At 60.3% G+C, this 24732-nt stretch overlaps 1 protein-coding gene across 7 annotated transcripts in view; it reads left to right on the forward strand.

The window, feature by feature from the left end:
- CARMIL1 (capping protein regulator and myosin 1 linker 1) overlaps window positions 1–24732 on the forward strand; it is a 79430-nt gene that overhangs the window by 51653 nt on the left and 3045 nt on the right. For 2 of the 7 annotated variants that reach the window (XM_036342864.1, XM_036342866.1), the window contains 17 exons: window positions 654–753; window positions 842–896; window positions 1790–1962; window positions 2686–2754; window positions 4576–4669; window positions 5243–5341; window positions 5518–5646; window positions 6231–6362; window positions 7573–7748; window positions 11009–11096; window positions 11715–11864; window positions 13476–13542; window positions 13723–13910; window positions 15323–15426; window positions 15955–16378; window positions 19996–20178; window positions 20873–21013. In XM_036342864.1, the coding sequence (XP_036198757.1) occupies window positions 654–753; window positions 842–896; window positions 1790–1962; window positions 2686–2754; window positions 4576–4669; window positions 5243–5341; window positions 5518–5646; window positions 6231–6362; window positions 7573–7748; window positions 11009–11096; window positions 11715–11864; window positions 13476–13542; window positions 13723–13910; window positions 15323–15426; window positions 15955–16378; window positions 19996–20178; window positions 20873–21013 (2372 nt within the window). Of the gene's footprint in view, window positions 1–653; window positions 754–841; window positions 897–1789; window positions 1963–2685; window positions 2755–4575; window positions 4670–5242; window positions 5342–5517; window positions 5647–6230; window positions 6363–7572; window positions 7749–11008; window positions 11097–11714; window positions 11865–13475; window positions 13543–13722; window positions 13911–15322; window positions 15427–15954; window positions 16379–19392; window positions 19472–19995; window positions 20179–20872; window positions 21014–23356; window positions 23507–24732 lie in introns of those variants that run through there. The other 5 variants (XM_036342867.1, XM_036342868.1, XM_036342870.1 and 2 more) reach the window with 5 other exon arrangements.

The following is a 24732-nucleotide window of genomic DNA, read 5'->3' on the forward strand; positions in this document are numbered from 1 at the left end:
GTGTTCCCGCGGATGCTCGCGGCCTGAGCAGTTTGCACAGACACCGCACTCACTGGTGGGGAGCGCTGAGTCTCACCAGGATGGGAGCTTGGGAGCCACCTGCCGTTCTCCACTCCCAACCCCACTGACCTCATCCCCCACGGGCTGTGCAAGGGACTATGGAGGAGGATTTTTTTTTTTTTTTAATTTTTATTGTTGAAAGTATTACAGACCTCCTTTCCCCCCGCATTGGCCCCTCCAGCCCAGCCATGCCCCAGGCCCTCACTGCCCCCACCCATTGTCTGTGTCCATGTTTTTATTGATTTCAGAGAGGAAGGGAGAGGGAGAGAGAGAGAAACATCAATGATGAGAATCACTGATCGGCTGCCTCCTGCACGCCCCACACTGGGGACCGAGCCCGCAACCCAGGACTGTGGCCCAACCGGGAATCGAACCGGGACCTCCTGGTTCATAGTCCATTGCTCAGCCACTGAGCCCCGCTGGCCGGGCTGGAGAATGAGTGTAGGGGTTTATCCCTGGGAAATAAGAGGGTAGAGGGGGAGCACAGCGTTCCCTTGCGGAGACGAGGACCCAGGCCCTCGGGGAGCCGCCCTTGCGGGATTGCGTTCCACTGAGCATCGTCTGCCGCGTCCTGACCCTCGCCCCTCTCCCAGGCTTGGAGTCCGACCTCTCCACCTTGATCGTGTGGCTCAGCAGGAACAGGTCCGTACGGCACCTGGCCTTGGGCAAGAACTTCAACAACATGAAACCCAAGTAAGAGTTCTGGGCTGTTGCTGTGATGGGGACGGACGCAGCCTCCTGGACCCGTGGGCTGATCTCTGCCACCTCTTGGTCTCTTTAGAAACCTGACCCCCGTGCTGGACAGCTTAGTGCAGATGATTCAGGACGAAGAGTCGGTGAGGGTTCCTCTAAAACGCCCGCCTCGGGTCTGCTGCCGTTCTCATTATTTCCTCTGGGTTAATGGTCAGAGGCTTCCAGGTCATTTATTCTGGGCACACGTTTTCTATCATTTGAAAAAAAATGGAATAAATTGTTAGGCTTTGGCATGGCGATAGGAGACATTTAAAGTTTACTTGCTCTTCCCTTGATTCCACTCATGACAAATTAAAGGAAGATTGTAACGAACAGAGATGGACTCCTAAGCTCATCTCTTTAAAAAAAAAATGATTGATTTCAGAGCGGAAGGGAAAGGAAGAGAGAGACGTCAATGATGAGAGAGAAACATTGATTGGCTGCCTCCTGCGCACCCCACACTGGGGATGGAGCCCGCCACCTGGGCCTGTGCCCCAACCTCGAATTGAACTGACCTGGTTCACAGGTCGATGCTCAACCACGGAGCCCCTCGTGGGGCTGAGCCCATCTTTAATGTGCTAAGACAGTGGTCGGCAAACTCATTAGTCAACGGAGCCAAATATCAGCAGTACAACGATGGAAATTTCTTTTGAGAGCCAAATTTTTAAACTTAAACTATATACGTAGGTACATTGTTATTAACTAGGGTACTCCTAAGGCTTAGGAAGAGCCACACTCAAGGGGCCAAAGAGCCGTATGTGGCTCGCGAGCCGCAGTTTGCCGACCACAGTGCTCAGATGTTGTGTAGCCTCTTCGTTATGTCATCCTTTCAGAGTTGGCACCGGCCTCTCTCGGTGTCGCCCCGGCTTTCCTTCAAGGGGAGGTGCCCGTCCGTGTTCCCAGCGTCTCGTGGCCGAGTTTACAGAGGAGGCCTCCGCACAGCGGGTCCTCCCAGTGGTTCTCCGTCCGAGACGAGCCGTGTGCTGTCCCCCCGTAGCCTCTGCAGTCCTTGTCCCTGGCCGACTCCAAACTCAAGACCGAGGTCACCATCATCATCAACGCCCTGGGCAGCAACACGTCCCTGACCAAAGTGGACATCAGCGGGAATGCCATGGGCGACATGGGCGCCAAGATGCTGGCCAAAGCGCTGCAGATCAACACCAAGCTCAGGTGCCCGCCAGGGTGACTGGGGGTGGGGGGCGGGCAGGAGGGGGGGGACAGTTTTTATCTTTTGTCAAAATACCGAGAGGGTGTTCCCAGATTTATTTATTTTTTAAAATATATTTGTATTGATTTCAGAGAGGAAGGGAGAGAGAGAAACATCCACGATGAGAGAGTATCATGTACCAGCCGTGTCCTTCACGCCCCCCACTGGGGATGGAGCCCACAACCCGGGCCTGTGCCCTGACCTGGAATCGAACCGTGGCCTCCTGGTTCATAGGTTGCTGCTCAACCGCTGAGCTGTGCCGGCTGGGCTTGCTCCCAGATGTGGACAGTGATTCCTCCCAGCCTTTGTGGGAGAGGTTTCTGCTGGAGGGGGCACCTGCCGAGAGCTGTGGGGGCTCCTTTCACGTCCGTGCTGATGTGACCGAGTGGGGCGGGCAGTGAACGCTGGTGGGCAGGGCCCGGCGAGCAGAGCCGGGGAGGCGGCAGGAGTGACGGGGCTCCCGCTCAGGTGTGAGCCCAGCCTCCTGGCCTCCCCTCCCCGGACCTGCCACTGAGGAGAAGCCAGCCAGGGGCCGGGTCCACGGCTCAGAGCGAGGACCATTCCCCTCGGTCACGTGACGCGTCGTCCGAAAGCACCCAGACGGGCCCACAGAGCTTCCTCGTCATGGGAGGCCTGGTCCCTCCCCTCCGAGTGTCTCATTATCTATGTGGTTCCTTTCCAAACAGGACGGTGATCTGGGACAAGAACAACATCTCTGCTCAAGGCTTTCAGGACATAGCCGTGGCCATGGAGAAGTGAGCGCTCGGGGATTCCTCCTGGGAGACAGTCACACCAGGTCCCCGAGCCCGGGGTGTCCCTGAGCCCTGAGGTGTCCCTGAGCCCGGGGTGTCCCTGAGCCCGGGGTGTCCCTGAGCCCGGGGTGTCCCTGAGCCCCGGGTATCCCTGAGCCCGGGGTGTCCCTGAGCCCGGGGTGTCCCTGAGCCCGGGGTATCCCTGAGCCCCGGGTATCCCTGAGCCCGGGGTGTCCCTGAGCCCCGGGGTGTCCCTGAGCCCCGGGTATCCCTGAGCCCGGGGTGTCCCCGAGCCCGGGGTGTCCCTGAGCCCCGGGGTGTCCCTGAGCCCCGGGTATCCCTGAGCCCCGGGGTATCCCTGAGCCCCACGGTGTCCCTGAGCCCGGGGTGTCCCTGAGCCCCACGGTGTCCCTGAGCCCCACGGTGTCCCTGAGCCCGGGGTGTCCCTGAGCCCGGGGTGTCCCTGAGCCCCACGGTGTCCCTGAGCCCCGGGTGTCCCCGAGCCCGGGGTGTCCCCGAGCCCGGGGTGTCCCCGAGCCCGGGGTGTCGCCGAGCCCGGGGTATCCCTGAGCCCCGGGTATCCCTGAGCCCCGGGGTGTCCCTGAGCCCGGGGTATCCCTGAGCCCCACGGTGTCCCTGAGCCCGGGGTGTCCCTGAGCCCGGGGTATCCCTGAGCCCCACGGTGTCCCTGAGCCCCACGGTGTCCCTGAGCCCGGGGTGTCCCTGAGCCCGGGGTGTCCCTGAGCCCCACGGTGTCCCTGAGCCCCACGGTGTCCCTGAGGCCTGGGGTGTCCCTGAGCCCCACGGTGTCCCTGAGCCCGGGGTGTCCCCGAGCCCCGGGTGTCGCCGAGCCCGGGGTATCCCTGAGCCCCGGGGTGTCCCTGAGCCCCGGGGTGTCCCCGAGCCCCGGGTGTCGCCGAGCCCGGGGTATCCCTGAGCCCCGGGGTGTCCCCGAGCCCCGGGTGTCGCCGAGCCCGGGGTATCCCCGAGCCCCGGGGTGTCCCCGAGCCCCGGGTGTCGCCGAGCCCGGGGTATCCCTGAGCCCCGGGGTGTCCCTGAGCCTCGGGGTGTCCCTGAGCCCCGGGGTGTCCCTGAGCCCCGGGTGTCGCCGAGCCCCGGGTGTCGCCGAGCCCGGGGTATCCCTGAGCCCCGGGTATCCCTGAGCCCCGGGTATCCCTGAGCCCCGGGGTGTCCCTGAGCCTCAGGGTGTCCCTGGGTTCCAGGGTGTCCCTGAGCCCCACGGTGTCCCTGAGCCCCACGGTGTCCCTGAGCCCTGGGGTGTCCCTGAGCCCTGGGGTGTGGTGGGCATAGCTGTGGCTGGGACTCGCAGGCAGGGCCGAGCTGGTCTCACGCGTGGCCTGGTGTGAGTCTGTATGTGGGCGCATGCCCAATGCTGCTTCCTCCTCCCGCGGCCTCACAGTCTGTCTCCACGGTGCTGCCTTCTGTCCCGTGAAGGCAGCTCTGCACCCAGGGGGAGAGGAAGCTGATACCTGGAGGGACGATGCCGTGGGCGGACAGCAGGCCTGTGGCTCTCAGGGCGACGGGAGGCGGGGAAGGAAGCCACTCCAACCGCTTTCCTTTTCTGAAAATTAAATATGTATTTGTTGATTTCAGAGACAAAGGGAGAGAGAGGGAGAGAAACGTCAGTGGTGAGAGAGAATCTTGGGTCGGCGGCCTCCACACCGGGGGTCGAGCCCACAACCCAGGCCTGGGCCCTGATAGGAATTGAACTGTAACCTGGTTCCTAGGTCGACGCTCAGCCACTGAGCCCTGCCGGCCTGGCAGGAAGTTATTTTTAAATAAACATGACGCTCCTTTTCGTAGGAACTACACGCTGCGATTCATGCCAATCCCCATGTACGACGCCGCCCAAGCCCTCAAGACGAACCCCGAGAAAACGGAGGAGGCTCTGCAGAAGGTACAAGGAGCCGGCAGCCGGGTTACTGTGAACGCACATTCGCTCGGAATCGCATTCATACGTCCGACATACGAGCAGCTCTTGTCCTTACAAAGCGCTGTTCACATGGGCCTGTGTTCTCAGGACCCCGGCGGGCACAGTGCCTGATGGGGGAGGGAGCGGCATCAGCTCCTGAGCCGTGACAGTGACTCTGGTTCCTACGAGTTCCATTCCTCCCTCAGTCCAGCCGGCGTGGCTCAGGGGCTGAGCATCGACCTGTGAACCAGGAGGTCACGGTTCCTTTTCTAGTCGGGGCACAGGCCCGGGTTGTGGGCTCCATCCCCAGTGGGGGGCGTGCAGGAGGCAGCCGATCCATGACTCTCTCATCATGGATGTTCCTCTCCCTCTCCCTCTCCCTTCCTCTCTGAAATCAATAAAAATATATTTTTAAAAAAGAGCAGTGCTTCACGGTGAGGCAGGCACCGCTCCCAGTCCTGGGGTCGGGGCGCTGGGGGGCGTGGAGCTCGTGCTCTGGTTCCGTGTCGCCTGACTGGGTCGCGCTGTGACCCTGAGAGGCACGTGCTTTGTTTCCAGATAGAAAACTACCTGCTCCGGAACCACGAGACCAGGAAGTACCAGCAGGAGCAGGCCTACCGCCTGCAGCAGGGCATCGTCACCAGCACCACCCAGCAGGTGGGCCCAGTGCCGCCCGAGGGCTCCCTGCCAGGCGCTCCGGGGGGGGGGGGGGGGGCGGGGAGACCGGGCTGAGGCTCCTACCCAGCAGATGCGGTGCCGACGCCGCGAGCCGCCTCCTCACTGTGCTGTGTTTCCTCCCGCCGGCCCGCGGCGTCCTTCCCCCGTGCGGGCAGATGATCGACAGGATGTGCGTGAAGGTCCAAGATCACCTCAACTCCCTGCGCAGCTGTGGGGGGGATGCCGTCCAGGAGGACATGAGGTCGGCCGAGCGGCTCATGCGGGACGCCAAGAACTCCAAGACGGTGAGTTTCAGCTCGGGCTGCGCAGGCGTCTTAGGCGCTAAAATGGTGTGTTAAACGTCAGGGTTGGAAAATAGTTCCAGCTTCCTTTTTAAAAAATATATATTCTTATTGATTTCAGAGAGGAAGGGAGAGAGAGAGAAACATCAGAGATGCGAGAGAATCATGGATCGGCTGCCTCCTGCACGCCCCCGACGGGGGATGGAGCCCCCAGCCTGGGCATTTCCCTGACCAGGAATCGAACCCTGACCTCCTGGTTCATAGATGGTGCTCACCCACTGAGCCGGCCGCTGGGAGCACGGCCCCCGTCAGCCCTCAGGGAGGATCTAGTCCCGGCTCTGCTGAGTCCCCCCACAGTGACTGCTCCGAGCGGGAGGGACCCTGGGGCTCAGGCAGGTCCCCTCAGGCCCGTGAGGACCCGGCGCGAGGGAGGCGGTCCCTGCGGCTCCAGCTGGGCCTCCGTTGGCATCTGTGCGAAGGGCCATCGATCGGCACGGCCACCCCTTCCCGCCCCCTCGTACTCGCCCCCGGACGCTGGTGCTCAGGCCGTGTCCCCTCGCTGTGGACGGCCTCTCCCTTCCTTCCAGCTGCTGCCGAACTTGTACCACGTGGGCAGTGCGTCCTGGGCAGGAGCCGGCGGCCTGCTGTCCAGCCCCGTGCAGGAGACGCTGGAGTCCATGGCCGGGGAGGTCACAAGGGTTGTCGACGAGCAACTAAAGGTTCGTGCCTCCTGCCCCTTTGGAGAACGACGTGGTCACGGCTGCCTGTGTATGGGCCGTGTGTGTGCGTGTGTGTGTGTGTTCACCTATCCACCCACATGCATAGGCCGTGTGTGTGTGTGCGTGTATGTGTGTGTTCACCTATCCACCCACACGCATAGGCCGTGTGTGTGTGTGTATGTGTGTGTTCACCTATCCACCCACACACATAGGCCGTGTGTGTGTGTGTATGCGTGTTCACCTATCCACCCACACGCGTAGGTCGTGTGTGTGTGTGTGTATGTGTGTGTTCACCTATCCACCCACACGCATAGGCCGTGTGTGTGTGTGTATGCATGTGTTCACCTATCCACCCACACGCATAGGCCGTGTGTGTGTGTGTGTGTGTGTGTGTGTGTGTTCACCTATCCACCCACACGCATAGGCCGTGTGTGTGTGTGTGTGTTATGCGTGTGTTCACCTATCTACCCACACACATGGGTGGCAAACATGGACGACTGTGCCTTTTCAGCTTCCTTGATACGTTTTGGAATGACTCCTTATAGGATGAGATTGAGAAAACCTATCAATTCCTTTTTGTTTTTTTTAATCCTCACCCGAGGATATTTTCCCATTGATTTTAGGGAGAGCGGAAGAGAGAGGGAAAGACAGAGAGAAACATTGATGTGAGAGAAACACATCGATTGGTTGCCTCCTGCAGGCGCCCTGACCAGGGCCCGGGCCAGGGAGAAGTCTGCAACCGAGGTACATGCCCTCGACTAGAGTCGAACCCGGGACCCTGCATTCTGCAGGCTGACGCTCTACCCACGGAGACACACCGGCCAGGGCTCCATTTTGGTTTTTTGTGTGTTTTTTAATGTGGACTAATGATTTATTCAAATGAGAAGTGCTGTTTTGTACTTTAACTAAAGTACACCAAAGTTTCCTAGTTCACTGCCCAAAACTCAACATATATATTTTTTATCTTTAATTTCTTTATTGGTTAAGGTATTATCCATTTTGTTTTTGATGGGACATTTCCACATGACCATGACCTAGGACGGATCCCACTGATGAGGGAATGATCCGTGTCTGGTGCGAGGCAGAGAGTGGGGGTCGGCTTTCGGAAAACCTGTCGTCTGTGGTTGCACGCGACGGAGAGCGCGGGAGGCTGAGCGCGGGAGGTGACAGGTGCCCCGTGTCGCCTCGCCCTCACTGCGCTGCGTTGCAGGCCCTGCTGGGGTCCATGGTGGACGCGGCCGAGAGCCTGTGCCCCCACGTGATGAGGAAGGCCCACATCCGGCAGGACCTGATCCGCGCCGGCTCCGAGAAGCTCTCCGTGCCCCGCACCTTCGTGAAGAACGTCCTGCTGGAGCAGTCGGGCGTGGACATCCTCAACAAGATCAGGTGAGCGCCGCGGCCTGTGGACCCGGGCAGGGGGCGGGTCACAGTTCCATTCCCGGTCGGGGCACAGGCCGGGCTGCGGGCTCCATCCCCAGTGGGGGGCGTGCAGGAGGCAGCCGGTCCATGATTCTCTCTCATCATGGATGTTTCTATCTCCCTCTCCCTTCTCGGAAATCAATGCAAGTATATATTAAAAACATATGTCAATATTTTAAAAAAGATGTGACATTGAGAAGGTGCGGTCAGCAAGGCCCTGTCCTGGATTTTTGCGCTGAGACTGCAGCGATCGGGAGCCTCACAGGGAAGCTGAGCTCAGTCTCACTCCGTTTCTCACTTGGAGACTCAGGATCAGGAACCGACTTCAGAAACACGTGACTTTTCATTTTAACCGTTTCTGAATCTTGATGAGAACATTGAGGGGCCGCAGACGCCAGCTTTTTCCTGAAAAGCTGGGCGTTGAGCTAACATAGCGATGTCGCTAAGTGAGAGCCGGCCAGAAAAATGAGGGAAAAACAAAATAAGCCCCAAGTCAAGTCGTCGCCGTGGAGAACCCAAGGCCGCCCTCCAGGGTGGACGTCGGGACCGAGGGCCGGGTCCTGCAGCAGCGGCTCGGGCTTGGGTCTGGGACGCAGCGTCCTCTGTGTGTTAAATGAGGAGAAGAAAACGGTTTCCGCGCCTGCTCCGCTGAGGGGACGCGAGAGATTGGAAAGGACGTTGCGAGGGTTCAGGCCCACAGACCAGCGCGTTTATGACCTGCAGCCCTTCAGGGCGTGTGCCCGTTTCCATAAACGAGTTTCAGGTTTTCTGTCGAAGCCCCATCAGCACTAAGGAGAGGAAATTCCCTGCCCTCCATTCGACAGCGATTGAGCTGCTGGCAGGTCCTACCTGGGGCTTCACAGAGTCCAAGCAAACTCCCTAACACGCCACTTCCCTGGGGATGGCCGGCTCTGAAAGATGGAGCGGGTGGAGGTCCCGGCGTCAGGGGCATCAGATGGCACTGGGTCCTCGCTGGGCTCTTCAGCGTGCACGGTACTGAGTACAGGATGCAAGTGCACACACGCAAACATGCACATGTGCAAACAAACAAACATGCATGCACATGTGTGTGCACATGCATACGCACATACTGTGCACACCTGCACACACTCGCGTGTCCATGTGCACGTGCAGGTTAAGTCGAACCATTTCCGTGACTGTTGTGCGAAATGGAAGTTCCGTTGGGAAGCGAGTGCAGTCCCAGTGGCCACACGATAGCGCGACCTGAGGCATTAAAACGCAGCTAGGCTCCTTTTCGGAGCCGTCATTCGAAATAGAGAAACCACCCTCCTCGCCTGAGACAGAAGGAGGGAGGGAGGAGAGCGACAACGGGCTCTGCAGCTTTAGGAGGGAGTGAGAGCCCCAAACGCACTTCGGGAGGATCAGGGGAGGGACTGTTAGCGCTGGGTCCCCAGGCCCTGCGGCTTGGGGTGGGACGCGGAAGGTGTTTTTACTGAGGGACCGAGTGAGTCTTACAGTGACTCCTCTGTGGGGTAATGAAGTGTCAGGTAAAGGAAATCGCTGCTGAGAGGCCTCGTTCGAGGAATTAGGAAACCTCCCTTTGTCAGCCCAGGGCCGTGGTCGGCAAACGGCGGCTCTTTGGCCCCTTGAGTGTGGCTCTTCCTAAGCCTTAGGAGTACCCTAATTAAGTTAATAACAATGTACCTACCTATATAGTTTAAGTTTAAAAAATGTGGCTCTCAAAAGAAATTTCAGTCGTTGTACTGTTGATATTTGGCTCTGTTGACGAATGAGTTTGCTGACCGCTGGCCCAGGGAAATCGCTAACGTCGGCATCGAAGAATCAGCGCCTTCATTGTCCTGCCGGCGTGGACACCTTCCTGGGCAGAGACGCGTGCAGGGGTGGCCTTCAGCGTAGGGAGCGTCCCTGCTCTCCCACCCGTCCAGGCTCAGTCTCACAGTGAAACGCCTCTTTCACCCCTCCCCTGCCCTGACCCCTCGGCACTGCTGACTTCCGAGCAGCCGTGAGCGCAGGAGACACCGCTGGATGTGGGACAGGGCTCTCCAGCACCTGCTCCTTTAACTGCGCTGCACTACACGCGTGTGCGCTTGTGCAGGGTGTTCAGGCGGGAGACACGCGTGGGGTTTGAATCCTGGGGGCAGCGAGGAGCGACAGTGTCACTCAGATGCAGCTCTCTGGCCGAAACCTCAGTGGCTCGGTCATTTATTAGTGACAACTGCCAGCCACATCCTGTTGTCGGGGCACCTTTAAAAAGTTTTTATTGATTTTTAGAGAGAGAGGAAGGGAGAGAGAGAAACATCGACTGGATGCCTCCTGCACACCCCCTCCTGGAGATGGAACCCACAGCCTGGGGCTGTGCCCTGACCGGGAATCGAACCTGACCTCCTGGTTCACAGGTGGACGCTCACCACTGAGCCACGCCGGCCGGGAGGGCACTTCTCTAAGGTCAGGCAGGAGACACGAACAGTGAACATCTTGTGACGTTTGTTCATAAAAGGCAGCACAGCCGTGAAAGTGCGACTGTTCTCGAAATAAGATGGCGAGTCAGGGCGGCAGCCGTGTCGTAGGCCCGTGTGGTGCGTGGAAAGGTTTCTCAGGGGCGAGGGGTAGGCGTCCAGAGTCATAACTGCGGCTCAACAATCAGACCGGACTTCCCTCATACGCCATGGCCAGGCTGTTTCCATTTCTGTCAGTGGGTGGCTTGTTCCTGGCCACGCAGTCCACGCGGCTCCCGTCACGTGGTCCCTGTGGCTCCCCTCACAGTGTCCACGTGGCTCCCGTCACGGTCCACGTGGCTCCCGTCATGTGGTCCCTGTGGCTCCCCTCACAGTGTCCATGTGGCTCCCATCACGGTCCACGTGGCTCCCGTCACGTGGTCCCTGTGGCTCCCCTCACGGTGTCCATGTGGCTCCCGTCACGTGGTCCCTGTGGCTCCCGTCACGGTCCACGTGGCTCCCCTCACGCGGTCCCTGTGGCTCCCGTCACGTCGGTTGGCCTTTATGCAGATGCTCTCGTTTCTGCCTCTGAGTCTGAGGGCTGCGGTGGCAGGGCAGGTTGAAATGGTGAAGGACGCCGATGGCCTGTGTGTTTACGGCTTCTTGTTGGCAGCTGGGGCCCTGTGCACACATCCTTTCCTTCCGTCGCGCAGAGCGGGCGCCGACCGGTGGCTGATGAACGCGGCGTCGGGTGGGTGATTCCCCTTTTCCTACATTAAACACTGCCGTGCTCTCTGGCTCCGCCCACAGCGAGGTGAAGCTGACCGTGGCCTCCTTCCTGTCCGACCGGATCGTGGACGAGCTCCTGGACGCCCTGTCGCTCTGCCATCACAGACTGGTGAGCGCCGGCCTCGCGGGCGGCCTCCGGTCTCTGTCTTTGCGGCTTCGCGGTGCAGATCCCAGCCCCCCTCCCCTCCGAGTCCCTTCGGCCCATCAGGGGCTCCCTGGGCCCTCTCCCAGGGGGTGCGGGGAGAAGCCCAGGTGATGGCGTCCACGGGGCAGGTCAGCATCTGGGAGGAGGTGATGTGGAGGCTGAGATCCAAAGTTAAGATTTAAAAAAATTTTAAATTTATTTTTATTTTTTTAATCCTCACCCGAGGATATTTTTCTATTGATTTTTAGAGAAGGTGGGAGGGAGGGGGAGAGACAGAGAGAAACATTGATATGAGAGACACAGATCAATTGGTTGCCTCCTGCACGAGCCCTGACCAGGGCCGGGGATTGAACCTGCAACAGAGGTGCGTGCCCTTGACCGGAATTGAACCCGGGACCCTTCAGCCGGGCCGACGGTCTGTCCACTGAGCCACACTGGCCAGGGCTCTCATCATTGATGTTTCTTTCTCTCTCCCTCCCCCTTCCTCTCTGAGATCCATGTCCACATAGTCCTCGGGCGCCTCTTCGGGCCCAGCCCCCGCTGCCCGTGTCTGTGGTTGATTTGTCCTGTGTTACCCTCCAGTCCGACCACTTCAGCCGACGGGGCCGGACCCTTCCCGCCCCCGAGGCCGTGGATGTGGAGCCCGTGGACGAGAGGCCGGCCCGGCGCCCGGTCCTCGCGGTGGAGGAGCTCACGGAGCTGGAGCGCCTGGAGGAGCAGGACACGTGTTTGGTAAGATGCGCTGCGGCGACTCCTTCGTCGAACTCCTCGGCTTGGCTGTTGGTTTTTATAAAAAATCTCACCTTCACAAACCAGACCAATAAAACTCCCCCCAGAGACGATCTTTCAGAAACGTGTTGCTGTGCAGAGGCTGTCCGTGAGGCTGATAGAACTTAAGTTTCAGTCCTGGCCGGGGTTGCTCAGTGGATAGAGCGCCGGCCCATGGACCGAAGGGTCCCAGGTGGATTCCGGTCAAGGGCACATACCTCGGTTGCAGGTTCTCTGGCTCTGGTCAGGTGCGTGCAGGAGGCAACCAATCAATGTGTCTCTTTCACATCGATGTGTCTGTCTTTCCCCCTCCCTTCCACTCTCTAAAAATCAATGGAAAAACATCCTTGGATGAGGATTAACAAAAAAGAACAAAATACTCGGTTTCTTAATAAACAAAAATTTTTTTCAAAAAAAGATGAATATGTGCCCAGAAGCACAAGTGAAAGGTGTGTGCTGTCCCCCCCGTGACGCAGGCCTGTGTCGGTGCCACGGGGGAACGGCCGAGTCAAACCCATGACACGCCCGGTGTCACGCAGCTGTCTGCCACACCTGGCTCACCCGGACCGTGCCTCTCGGGGCCGTGGGGCTGGTGACGGTGACGATGAGCCGCCCTCATCCCCTCGGCACACGGGCCTCTGTCAGGACGCAGGTGTGTTAACCAGGAGCTGATCAATGATTCTCTCTCATCGTTGATGTTTCTGTCTCTCTTTCTCTCCCTCTCTCTCTGAAATCAATAAAATATTTTTTTAAGAAATTGGAAATTACTTCTTATGGCTCAGAATGCGTTTTTAGAAACAAACCGATTCTGTCTAGGCCTGAAGCCGTGGTTGGCGGGCTTAGCCACGAATTGGTCTGTGAAGTATCGGGTGCTGACCCCTCGGGGCCGGACACAGGCACGGTGCGATTTCACACGAGGCATGGACAGACAGACAGACAGACAGACGTCGGGGAAGGCGAGAGGGACTGAGAGGGTGAGGCTCAGGCTGAGGAAATTCACCCCGTGGAGGGAGACGACGCCTGCCTCGGCTCGGCTGCTCATGACCCAGCCGACACCGCCTGGAGAAGTGCCCTTGGGGCGCTTGCCGTGGTTTGGGCTTTGGTCTCAGGTCTGGAAGGAGGACCAGCAGGATCAAAGCTGACTTTGTGGGAAGCGAGGGCAGATGCGGACACTGAATCCCAGCTCGTCTGTGCCCCCAGGCGGAGGGGGGGCGCGGCCCGGGTTCGCGCGGCCAGTGCTGATGCCGACGTTGTGGCTGTGGAACGCCGTGCAGCACTGACCTCACAGTCTTTCTGTCCAGTGGGACGCCCTCGGGCAGCTCGGAGCTCAATGCCGTGTCACCAGGATGTGCCTTGGGGGGGCGGGGAGGCGGGGGCTGCAGCCTTGGAGAAGACGACGCGTTTGGAAACCGTGGGCCCTGCCGCCCCCGTCAGCCGTCCGGCGGCTCCAGCGTCCTCCAAGGACTGAGCCGATGCTGAGCCGAGACCGCGGGTCCCAGATGCCCCAGGGGTTCCGGACGTTTGAAGGGCAGGTTTGGGGGACGCCTGGCTCAGGGCTTCCTGTTTCGTTGCTAGATGACCCCCAAGTCCAAGAGGAAGACGATCCACAGCCGGATGCTGCGGCCGGTGTCCAGGGCCTTCGGTGAGTGTCCGCCCCGCCCCCCACCCTCCGCCGACCCGCACCTGCTGCAGGGCCGCCCGACGGGCAGGCGTCGAGAGAGTCGGTGTCGGCGACTGGCTGCTCGCCGTCCATGAGCCTCGCGTCACGTCGGGAACTGTGGCCTGATGTGCGGTGAGTGGGGTCTGGCTTTGCTTCCTGCAGAAATGGAGTTTGACCTGGACAAGGCCCTGGAGGAGGTGCCCATTCACGTGGAGGACCCGCCCCGCCCTGCGGAGAAGCGGAGCTCGGGCCTCATCCCTGAGCTGCCCTCGGAGGAGGGCCGGAAGCTGGAGCACTTCACCAAGCTGCGGCCCCGGCGCAACAAGAGGCAGCAGCCCACGCAGGCGGCGGTGCGTGGGGGGTGCTGCGGGGAGCCCTGCTGGGGGGGGGGCCCTGCTTGGGGGGAGCCCTGCTGGAGGGGGGGCCCTGCTGGGGGGGGCCCTGCTGGAGGGGGGTCCCTGCTGGAGGGGGGCCCTGCTGGGCGGGGGGAGCCCTGCTGGGGGGGGAGCCCTGCTGGGGGGGGAGCCCTGCTGGGGGCCTTGGTTAAGGGGAGCAGAGCCTGGGCATGGACATTTGTGTAGAATCTCCCCCTGGCGCTCACGGTTAGGAAAAGGCTGCTGCGCTGGCTGTGGGGCTGCTTGGCCATCCCTGAAAAACGCAGCCGCGTGGGGAGGAGAGCAGGCCGGCCCCGTGCAGCTTTATAGCGTCACCACCCACAGGCACACACATGGACCTGGTCCTGAACGCCAGCTCCCGCCCCCAGCCCTGGCTGCCCCTTGGGCCTTCCTCAGAGCCGCAGCCTTTTTCTCTCCCCCAGCATGCACACACACATGCACACGCATGCACATGCGCACACGCACATAAGTGCACACATGGGTTTACATGGAGACGTGCACATACATGCCCACATGCGGATGCACATGCGTTTGCACACACATGTGTGCACGCACACACGCATGCACACCCCAGAGCTGGTATCTACTCACCTCTCAGATCTCCCCTGAGACCCGCTCCCTGCAGGAAGCCCACCCCGCCTCCCTGGGCGGCTGCAGGACCCGGGGACGACGCTGTCCCCGACGTGTGTGCGAGTGCACAGCCTGGGCCGCCTCCCGGGCCCCGCCCCATGCCGGGTGCTTGCTGGCTCCAGCCCTGGGCCGGCCAGGCCTCGGAGGCCCATGGTGGGTTCTGTGGTCTGTGCCCAGCGCTCAGCACTGGCTGTGTGATGAGGGGGCCCTGGAAGCCGCCTGTCCTGCGGAGACGGGGGCTGGGGGGGCCCTGCGCCTCGGGAGACACGGATGCTCTTGTCCCCAGAGCACGGATGCTCACTGTCGGTCTTTGGTTTTTATTTTTAATATATACATATATTTTATTTCAGAGAGGAAGGGTGAGGGAGAGAGAGAGAAACATCAATGATGAGAGAGTCATTGATCGGCTGCCTCCTGCACACCCACACGGGGTGGGGTCCACAACCCGGGCCTGTGGCCTGACAGGAATCGAACCCTGACCTCCCGGTTCATAGGTCGACCCTGAGCCCCGCCGGCCGGGCGGCCTGTAGACACTGGGCTCTTCCACGGGCTTTGCAGCGGCAGCGACTCGCCGCCAGGCCTGGGTGCACCTGTTCCTCCCCTTCCTTCCTGCCCCGGTCACACTGGAACCGTGACTTCTGTCCCAGTGGACGGTCTGTGGTCCCAGGGCCTTGACCGTAACCACAGTGTCTGCGACCTCATGACCGTCGGTCACTGTGGTGCCGTCTGGTTGGCAGGTCAGCGTTGCGACCGTGGGCCCCCAGGACGGCGAGCGGAACGGCCTCATGGGGAGAGTGGACGAGGGCGTGGACGAGTTCTTCACCAAGAAGGTGACCAGGCGGTGAGTCCAGAGCGTGACCGAGACCGTGGTTCCACCCGCATGGGAGTCACGGCAGCCGCCTCACACGCGTGTGGAGGTTTTCCCAACGGGCTTCACGATACTGAGGGTTTGCAGACGTGACCTGCAGGCCAGCACCACGGTGGTCAGCTGGGAACGTGTCAGAGCCGCAGACTCCCGGCCTCACCCCAGGCCTCCTGGCGGGGAGCGTCCGTGGTGAACGGCGCCCTTCTTTTCTTTTGCTTTTTAAACGAGTTCGTGTCAATGTCAGAGCGGAAGGAGAGGGAGAGAGATGGAAGCACCAATGAGGAGAGAGTCACTGATCAGCTGCCTCCTGCGCGCCCCACACTGGGGGTGGAGCCCACAACCTGGGCCTGTGCCCCGACCGGGAGTCGAACCTTGACCTCCCGGTTCATAGGTGGACGCTCAGCCCCTGAGCCCAGCCCGCCGGGCTCCCGTCTGTGTTCTGACGGTTCCTGCTGGAACCGGGATTACAGTGTAGCCAGCAGGGTTCCTTCTTCTCTGTCCCAGGAGATCATCGGCCAGAGGCCCCGAGGCCCAGGACCCCGGCGACGGGGGCGATGAGAAGAAGAAGAGAGAATCTCGCAGGAGCGGCTTCCTCAACCTGATCAAGCCCCGGTCCAAGCCCGAGCGGCCACCCACGGTCTTGATGGCGGACGAGCCGTCCTCGCCCAAAGGGGCGGGCAGAGGTCCAGCTGTGGACACGCCCCGGCGGGATGTGAGGCCGGCCGAGCACAACGACAGCTCTGAGCGGACAGAGGAGATGCTGACGCCCGAGCCCCCCGAGGACGGGGAGGACGGGGGGCGGCCGGAGCCCGGCGATGGCAGGGGCAGCCCCCAGGGCAGCCGGCGGTATGGCGTCCAGGTGATGGGCAGCGGCCTGCTGGCTGAGATGAAAGCCAAGCAGGGGCGGCGAGTGGCCGGTGTACACAAGGTGAGGCCCGCGGACTTGCCGTCTTTGGGTTTTGTCCCCGCGGGTGAGAGCTGCAGCTGTTGGTGGTCACTGTCGCGGCTGACGCTCCATCCTCGCGGCCAAGGCGGCGGGCGGAGACCAGCTTCTAATTGTGGAAATGCAGCTCTCGGTTTCACTTAGGTCCTGATTCATTCCCTTTCCCAGACCAGAGCATTCCTGGGGAGATTCCAGCTTTAAAAGTCAAAGGAAAGAAAGCCAGGTGTCCTGTTAGAATCAGTAGAATATCGACCACTGTGGTCGGACGCGGTGAAGAAAACGTCCGTCATGGTGTAAACATTGCTGAGGCCCCCCCCCCCCATCAGCCTCGATGTGTCGTTCACTCTCCAGCCTCTGGCTGACGTACAGGCAGGGGTGTCCCCTCCCCCGACTGCCTGTTTCCTCCGGCTCCCGAAGGGCTGGACCCTCGTTGTGGCCCCGGAGCCACAGGCCACGGGCCACAGGCCACGGGCCACGTTAACCCGGCCGTGGCTCCTGTGGGTTTCCCTGGGCGCTTCGGAGTTTGTGGAACGGGGTTCTCCAAAGTCAGGGAGGTTGCACCCCTCCTTTCTGGGAGGAGGAGACTACGTCCGCTCACCCCAAGGAGCCTTGTTTCCAGGAAGGAAACGGTGGACTTTCTGTGCAGGGTGGGGGCTGCTTAGGGGACTCTATACACCCAGGCGTGTTTTCTTTTTTTAAAAAAATATTTTTAATGACTTCAGAGAGGAAGGGAGAGGGGGAGAGAGAGAAACATCAGTGATGAGAGAGAATCATCGATCGGCTGCCGCCTGCACGGCCCCCACTGGGGATTGAGCCCACAACCCGGGCGTGTGCCCCGACCGGGAATTGAATCCGGGACCTCCTGGCTCATAGGTCGACGCTCAGCCACTGAGCCACGCCGGCCGGCCATCGCCGCTCAGTCATGTGTTCATCCAGTCCTGCCTCCCACGTGGTTTCACAGGTGTTGATGGGCACCTTGGTTACCTGACAGTTTCCTGGTTACAGCCCCTCCTGCCTCACTCGTCCTTCGGATGTGCGTTTCATGGCCTCATAGGCCGGCCTGCTTGGACGGGGAGCAGGCTGTGTGCACCAGGCGCTGCTGGGTGGCGGCTCCCGCTGGAGAGCAGCTGCCTGTGGTGGGAGGCTGTGCTGCAGGCCTTTCTCCCGGTGCTTTGGGTTTGGGATGTAAACAGGCTCCAGGGGTCAGAATTCTGGGTTAGTGGCAGTTCTGCTAGTTCATGCCCGTGGTCTCCTAGCGCCACCTCGTGTCCATTTACTATAACAACAAGCTCCAGCCGGTGGCTCAATGGGTTGTGTGTAGGACTGCGGACCCAAGGGTCCCAGGTTCGATTCCTGGTCAGGACACATGCCTGGGTTTCAGGCCCAAGCCCCAGAGTGGGGCGTGCAGGAGGCAATCAGTGATTCTCTCATCATCGATGTTTCTATCTCTCCCTCCCTTTCTCTCTGAAATCAATAAAAACATGTTGAAAAAAATATATGTAAAACAATGATAATAAAAATCCGTAGTATTAAAAATTTGAACAAGTCAGGGGTATTCCCTCTATGACAGCGGTTTTCACTCCGTGGGCCGCAAGAATTTCTACAACATGCAATACCTGACTCGTCAGGGGCACCGCCCTCTCTTCCCTGAGATGGTTACATAGAAGCATGACAACAGCTAACACAATAGTAACCGCCTGGTGTGAATGAATAAGATTTATACCTATTTCTTTTTCTGGTCAGACCGGCAAAAAATAACATTTTTTGGTTTGCCGCAGAAGTTTAGTAATTAGTGGATGTGTGCCATGCGATGAAGAAGGTTGCGCATCGCTGCTCTATTAGAACAATAAAGTAAGAGAAGGCTTTCCCAGCTGGCTTTCCAGTATTGTCCCCTAAAACTCCAGACTGCGCTTTAGTCAGCAACATCCGCGTCAGTGGGGAGCGTTCTGTTGACAAAATGCTATCGATTCATGTGTGTGTCGTCTTCGCGTTCCTCTGGAGCCATGCTCTTCGCACCGTTCACTTTAGGGTGTGGACTTAGCGAGAAAGCTGTGAGGTGAGGGCGCGGCATCTGTCGCCGAGGAAGGTGGAGGGCGACCGGAGCTGAGTGCTCAGCGGCCTGGCCTCTCCTGGGCCCCCTGGTGGCTGCGTGCCCGCGGTGCCAACTGGCTGGCACAGGGGCTGCCGGGGCAGCGGCGTTTCCCCTTCCCCGTCCTTGCCGCCAGACGCCGTCCACATAAAGTCTGAGGGGTTTTGTGTTTGTTGTTGTTAATCTCACCCGAGGATATGTTCCATTGATTTTTAGAGAGAGAGGAAGGAAGGGGGAGAGAAGAGAGAGAGAAACAATGACTTGAGAGAGACACAGGGATGGAGCCTGCAACTGAGGCACATGCCCTTGACTGGAACCGAACCCGGGGCCCTTCAGTCCGCAAGCTGACGCTCTACCCACTGAGCCACGCCAGCCGGGCCCAGGGTTCGTCTTTAATGCATTCCCGCCGGCTTACCTGTGTCTGCCGCTGACGCACCACACCTGTGTCCTTGGTGCTGCCCCTCTTTGGGGCGTTCCCGTGGGAGAGGTTCCGACCCCCCTTGGAGTGGGTCCTGCCCGTGTGCAGGGTCAGGGCCCAGGCGGGAGTGAGGGCGGCAGATTCACACAGCAGCTCAGCCAGGGAGGAGCTGAAGAGCCGCGCTCGCCCTGGCCGGTTCGGCTCAGTGGACAGAGCGTCGGCCTGCGGATCGCAGCGTCCCGGGTTCGATTTCGGGCAAGGGCGGTACTTGGGTTGCAGGCTCCTCCCGGGCCCTGGTCAGGGCTCTTGCAGGAGGCAACCAGTCGATGTGTCTCTCTCACATCGAGTCTCTCTCTCCTACTCTCTCTAAACATCCATGGAAAGCGCCCTCGGGGGAGGATTGACAGCAAAGCGCCATCTTGTCGCGCTGTCTGCTCTGTGCCTCTCACGCTTTAAATGAACACGCACTTTGGGGGGTGCTGGGTGTTTTAGAAGCTCGGGAACGACGCCGCCTCCCCGGACCCACCCAACCCGGCAGCGAGCGAGGAGCAGCCGGATGGAGGCGGGGCAGGTGAGTCAGGAGGCGCAGGCCCCCCCCCCCCCCCCAACACCTGCCGGTTCCAGAGTCACAGATGATTGACAGGAGGGAAACAGTGGGGGCGGGGCAAAGCAGCCTCTCTGTTTCCTGTCCTCAGCCTTCCCTCCTCCTCCTGCCAGCGCACCTGGGGCCCGGCCCCACCCGTGGCCTGTCCCAAACAGGGTGCCTTTTCCCCTCCCCAAAGGGGAGACATTCCATTGAGAAGAACTTACAAACTATGGACTTGTGGGGGGGGGGGGCAGTTGGGGACATGCTGATGTTATTTTTAGAAATATTTTTATTCCTTTCAGAGAGAAGAAGGGAGAGAGACATCAATGATGAGAGAGAATCATGGGTCGACTGCCTCCTGCCCGCCCTCTACTGGGGGTCGAGCCCGCGACCCGGGCCTGTGCCCCAACCAGAAAAGGAACCGTGACCTCCTGGTTCCTAGGTCAGCGCTCACACCAGCCGGGCTCTCTGAGTTTTAAAGTTGCCTTTTGTCCCCATTTTCATTTCAGTGCCTAGACTGCACCCCGCGCTCCCGGGGACCCCAGAGAAGAGCGCCAAAGCGGACCCCCGAGTGGACGCGGGCTTCCGGGGCCGGAGCGCCTCCAACGCCAGGCCCGCCCTGCAGTCGCCCAGGCCCAGCCCGGCCGCGCGGCCCACCCTCCCGCAGAAGCCCAGGACGCCCTCCCGGGCAGGTGAGGGCTCGGGCCAGGATGGACACCAGGTGGTCTCCGGGGTCGGTGACCGTGGCTCGGGGTCCCGCCGGGGCCGTGGGAACGGCTGAGGCCGGGAAAGGGACGAGCAGGCGGGGCCCCTGGTCAGCACGCCAGCCTCTGGGACTCCTGGCGTTCGGGGCGGCAGGCACAGGAGGGACTGAGGAGGCGTCCGTACCGGCCTCCAGGTCAGAGCCCGCGAGGCGGAGGATGAGGGGGGGCCCCTGTGCTGTGACGTATTGGGGTTCGGGCGGGGTGTGGCGAACCTGGGCCTGTTTTTTTAAATGTATTATTGACTTCAGAGAGGAAGGGAGAGGGAGAGAAAGATAGAAGCATCAATGATGAGAGAGACTCATGGATCGGCTGCCTTCTGCACACCCCACACGGGATCGAGCCTCTGACCTGACATGTGCCCTGACCGGGAATCAAACCATGACCCGCTCATAGGTCGGTGCTCAACCACTGAGCCGTGCCGGCCACGCTGCCGGTCTGTAAGTGTCCCCGCGCAGCCCCACCAGGGAGCCGCTGTCGGGCGGCTTGGAGTCGGGCAGAGGGGACTCGTGGCCAGAAAAGTCCGTGATGCTGTTTGAGGAGTTTGGGCGTCTGTGGAAAGAAACCGCTGCTCCCGTGGGAGGCACGGCTGCGGAGCCGCGTGACCCGTGCTGTGTCTCCACAGAGGACGCCCCGGACTCCCCGCCCGGCCTCGGCTCCCCCAGGGTCGCTCTGCTCCCTCCCGTCCTGCAGAAGGTGCCTGTGGACAAGGAGCGGGAAGGCCAGGGCAGCCCCCAGCCCAGCCCCAGGACCTTCTCCCAGGAAGGTAGGGACGCCCGTCCCCGCCCAGCTCTCCCCAGGGGACTTGCTCAGGAGAAGGGGTGCCCCCGGGACGGGCTTGTCGCTTCCAGTGACGTCAGCATCCCTTGGGTTACACGCTGGGACCCGTGCCCTTTCTGGGTGCAGAACCTCGAGTCCGCGTTATTGACGGCACGGGGTCGGGCTGAAGGTTGTGGGGTCGGGCTGGAGGTTGTGGGGTCGGGATGGAGGTCGTGGGGTCGGGATGGAGGTCGCGGGGTCGGGATGGAGGTCGCGGGGTCGGGATGGAGGTCGCGGGGTCGGGATGGAGGTCGCGGGGTCGGGATGGAGGTCGCGGGGTCGGGATGGAGGTCGCGGGGTCGGGATGGAGGTCGCGGGGTCGGGATGGAGGTCGCGGGGTCGGGATGGAGGTCGCGGGGTCGGGATGGAGGTCGCGGGGTCGGGATGGAGGTCGCGGGGTCGGGTTGGAGGTCGCGGGGTCGGGGTGGAGGTCGTGGGGTCGGGGTGGAGGCTGTGGGGTCAGGATGGAGGTTGTGGGGTCAGAATGGAGGTCGCGGGGTCAGGATGGAGGTCGTGCACATAGAGAGAGACCCCCTCTCCCTACCCCCCACTGAGTGCAGCCCAGAGGCCTCAGATCTGGGCTCCTGCCCTGGGCCTCTCACCTGCGGGGCCGTAGACGTTGTCTGGTGCGTCCTGTGGGGTTCCAGGCCCCCTGTTTCCAGCACAAGCTTCCCTGTCGTCAGTGACGTTGCTGTGGCTCAGGGCGCCCGCCAGGTCTGCGTGGCCTCAGGGCTCCCTCTGTCACGGGGTCGGGCTCGTTCCCAGCAGAGTGGCCGCGGAGGGACGCTCTCGGCCGGCCCCTCCCCATGTGCTCCCTCTAACGCAGGGGGTGGGCAGGGCAGGACAGTCCTAGGGGCACACGCTGCCTCCCGGACTCGGACCAGGGGCGGCGGTGGGGGCCCTGTCGGGCCTCGGCACCCCACTGTCTCGCTCCCATTCTGCTGGACGCACAGTGCCTCTGGGGTGCTGTCCTTTGAGGATATTTTTCCATTGATTTTCAGAAAGAGTGGAAGAGAGAGGGAAAGACATGGAATACCGTGTGAGAGAAACACAGCCATTGGTTGCCTCAAGCACATGCTCCATCTGGAAGGAGCCTGCAACCAAGGTCCATGTCCTTGACCAGAATCGAACCCGGGACCCTGGGGTCCACAGGCCAACGCTCTATCCACTGCGCAAAACTGGCCAGGGCTTAAATATATTTTTATTGATTTCAGAGAGGAAGGCAGAGGGAGAGAGGGGTAGAAACATCAATGATGAGAGAGAATCATGGATCGGTGCCTCCTGCACACCCCCCTCTGGGATGATGCCTGCAGCCTGGACACATGCCCTGACCGTTTTGACCAGGAATCGTACTGTGACCTCCTGGTTCATGGGTCAATGCTCAGCCACTGGGCCACGCCGGCCAGGCTGCCGTGTGATTGAAACGAGGCCTCGAGTTAGTGGGCGGCTCCGTGAGTGAGTGTGGACCCCGGAGCCTCTCTGCTGACCAGTGCCCTTAGCTGCTTGGACCGAGTCATTCTTCCCCCGAGAGGTTGAGATGCAATAGCTGCTCGTCACCCCTTCGCGGGTCTCGTGGGCGGATGTTGGGTTCTCCTCCCTCCCCCTAAGTGAGCGTGAGGACAGGTCCCGCCTCCCCTCCCAGGGAGATGGCGGGGACAGCGCCACGGGGACCGGCACTCCCCTGTGGATCCAGAGTGAGTGGGTCCGGAATCGTCACCACGGTAGCCCTTAGGGTCGGCGTCGGACTGCAGACAGGCGTGAGGCCGGAGGACAGTGTGGCCCGTCGGGTGCTGGGCGGGTCTTGACCTCGTCCGTCGCTCGAGCCGGCCCAGGACAGGGGGCCTCGCTGTGTCTTCCTTTCCTCTGAAAAGTGTTGCTCCTTCCTGGTTTCTGGTGCGTTATTCATGCTGGTCCCCGTCTCCTTGCTCTCTGCCTCCCTCCGGACTAGCGCGTCCCCGTCATTTCTGACGCAGGTAAACGGCCGCGGTTCTTCGGGTCCTTCCATTGTGAATGTGACTTTCATTCATTCATCCTGGGGTCAGATGGTAACGTTTGGGGGCAGACTTGGAGCTTGCCTCACTGTGCACGGGGCTCACCACTTCCATCATGTTGGCTGTTGGATTCTGTAGGTAACGGCACATCTGACCAGAACCGACTCGTAGGTTCCTTGAGTCCTCAGGGGGCGGTGAGCCTGCTGTTCCATTTTGAATGTTCGTACGCTTTGCCGGTTTGGGGTCGCCACGCTGACGTGTGTGCGATGATCAAGGTGAAATGCCTCCCTTTTCCTCAGTGGTGAAAAGAGGCGATGGTGACAAAAGGCCCTCAGATCAGGACAGTGGCAAGCCTTCCGGTGGAGGGGACAGACCTGCGAAACGCGGCCCTGTCCTGGCGGAGGAGGCGACGAAGGCAGCTGGGCACCGGAAGCCACAGCCAACAACTGGTTAGAGCCCTCGGTTGTCACCCCTTTTGGCCCCGACGCTATGAACTGGCACTAACCCACACGGACTGGAATTGGGTCCCTTCTGTCAGGGGACCCCGATGATTCGTGCAGCTGATTTTTTATTTTATTCTAAATGGCAACAGGTTGGTCCTTCCATCTGGGGCAAAAGGGTTGACTTACAAAACCTAAGAATCATTGATCGGCTGCCTCCTGCTGGGGATCGAGCCCGCAACCCGGGCGTGTGGCCTTGACCAGAATCGAACCTGGGACCCTACAGTCCACAGGCTGATGTTCTATCCACTGAGCAACACCAGCCAGGGCGAGGCAGAGCTTTTTTGAGAGTATATGAAATCGGAAGCTCGGTCTCTCTATTGTCCCTTTTTTGATAAGGACACCCGAGGTCCCAGATGTTTCCAGATTTTGGAAATTTGCATTTGAACTGGGATCAGTCGCCGAATGTCACTTTATTAGCAAAGCTCCTTTGATTCAATGCGGTGTTCCTTCTTCAGTCGGCCACTAAATGCACCTCAGACAACACACAGACCCAGACCCCCCCCCCACCCCCTCCCCCCTTGCCACGCTGGTCATCCCTGGACTTGGAATGGAAAGAGGAGGAAGGCAGAGAGAAGCCAGCCCTCAGGCAGGCAGGGAGCTCTGTCTGTCTCAGGTTTTTCCCGTGACCTCTCTGGTTTAAAATTCTCAATTTGGTGGGATTAAATGGGACCATCTTGTATTTGCTTTCTGCCTCAATTTCTTGAAACACTGGCAGGAACAACAAAAAGTGATTTTTGCAGGGGCTTCCGTTAGAGTGGCTTTACGTATAATGTTTTAACGTTGTTTTGTTGGTGCCAGTTCCTAGCACTCGGCTGCGTGTGCCCTGGAGCGCTGCCTGCGGTCTGCTTTCGGAATGGTGTCTGGTTTAACCAGTCGCGGTCGGCAGAGCAATTCTGTCGGCTGTTGTGCATCCTTCCCTTTAAGTCTTCGAAAAGCAGCTCTGTTTACGCTGAAACAGATTTCTCCTTTCCTCCGCCTCGTGACCACGAGACAGACAGAGGCTGTGGTTCTGAAAGCACGCTGCCTGCTGCATCGCGTTACTGTTTCACTGTGTGGCCGTCTGGACGTCGCTGGGCGGGTGAAACGCCGGCTTTCTTTACTGGGACATCTGTGGCTGCGTCTTTTGAATTTCCTATGGTGTCCCCTCTTCCTTTCGCTGGGCACCGTGGTGT

The sequence above is a fragment of the Myotis myotis genome, unplaced genomic scaffold (genome assembly GCF_014108235.1).
Source record: "Myotis myotis isolate mMyoMyo1 unplaced genomic scaffold, mMyoMyo1.p scaffold_m19_p_18, whole genome shotgun sequence".
NCBI lineage: Eukaryota > Metazoa > Chordata > Mammalia > Chiroptera > Vespertilionidae > Myotis > Myotis myotis.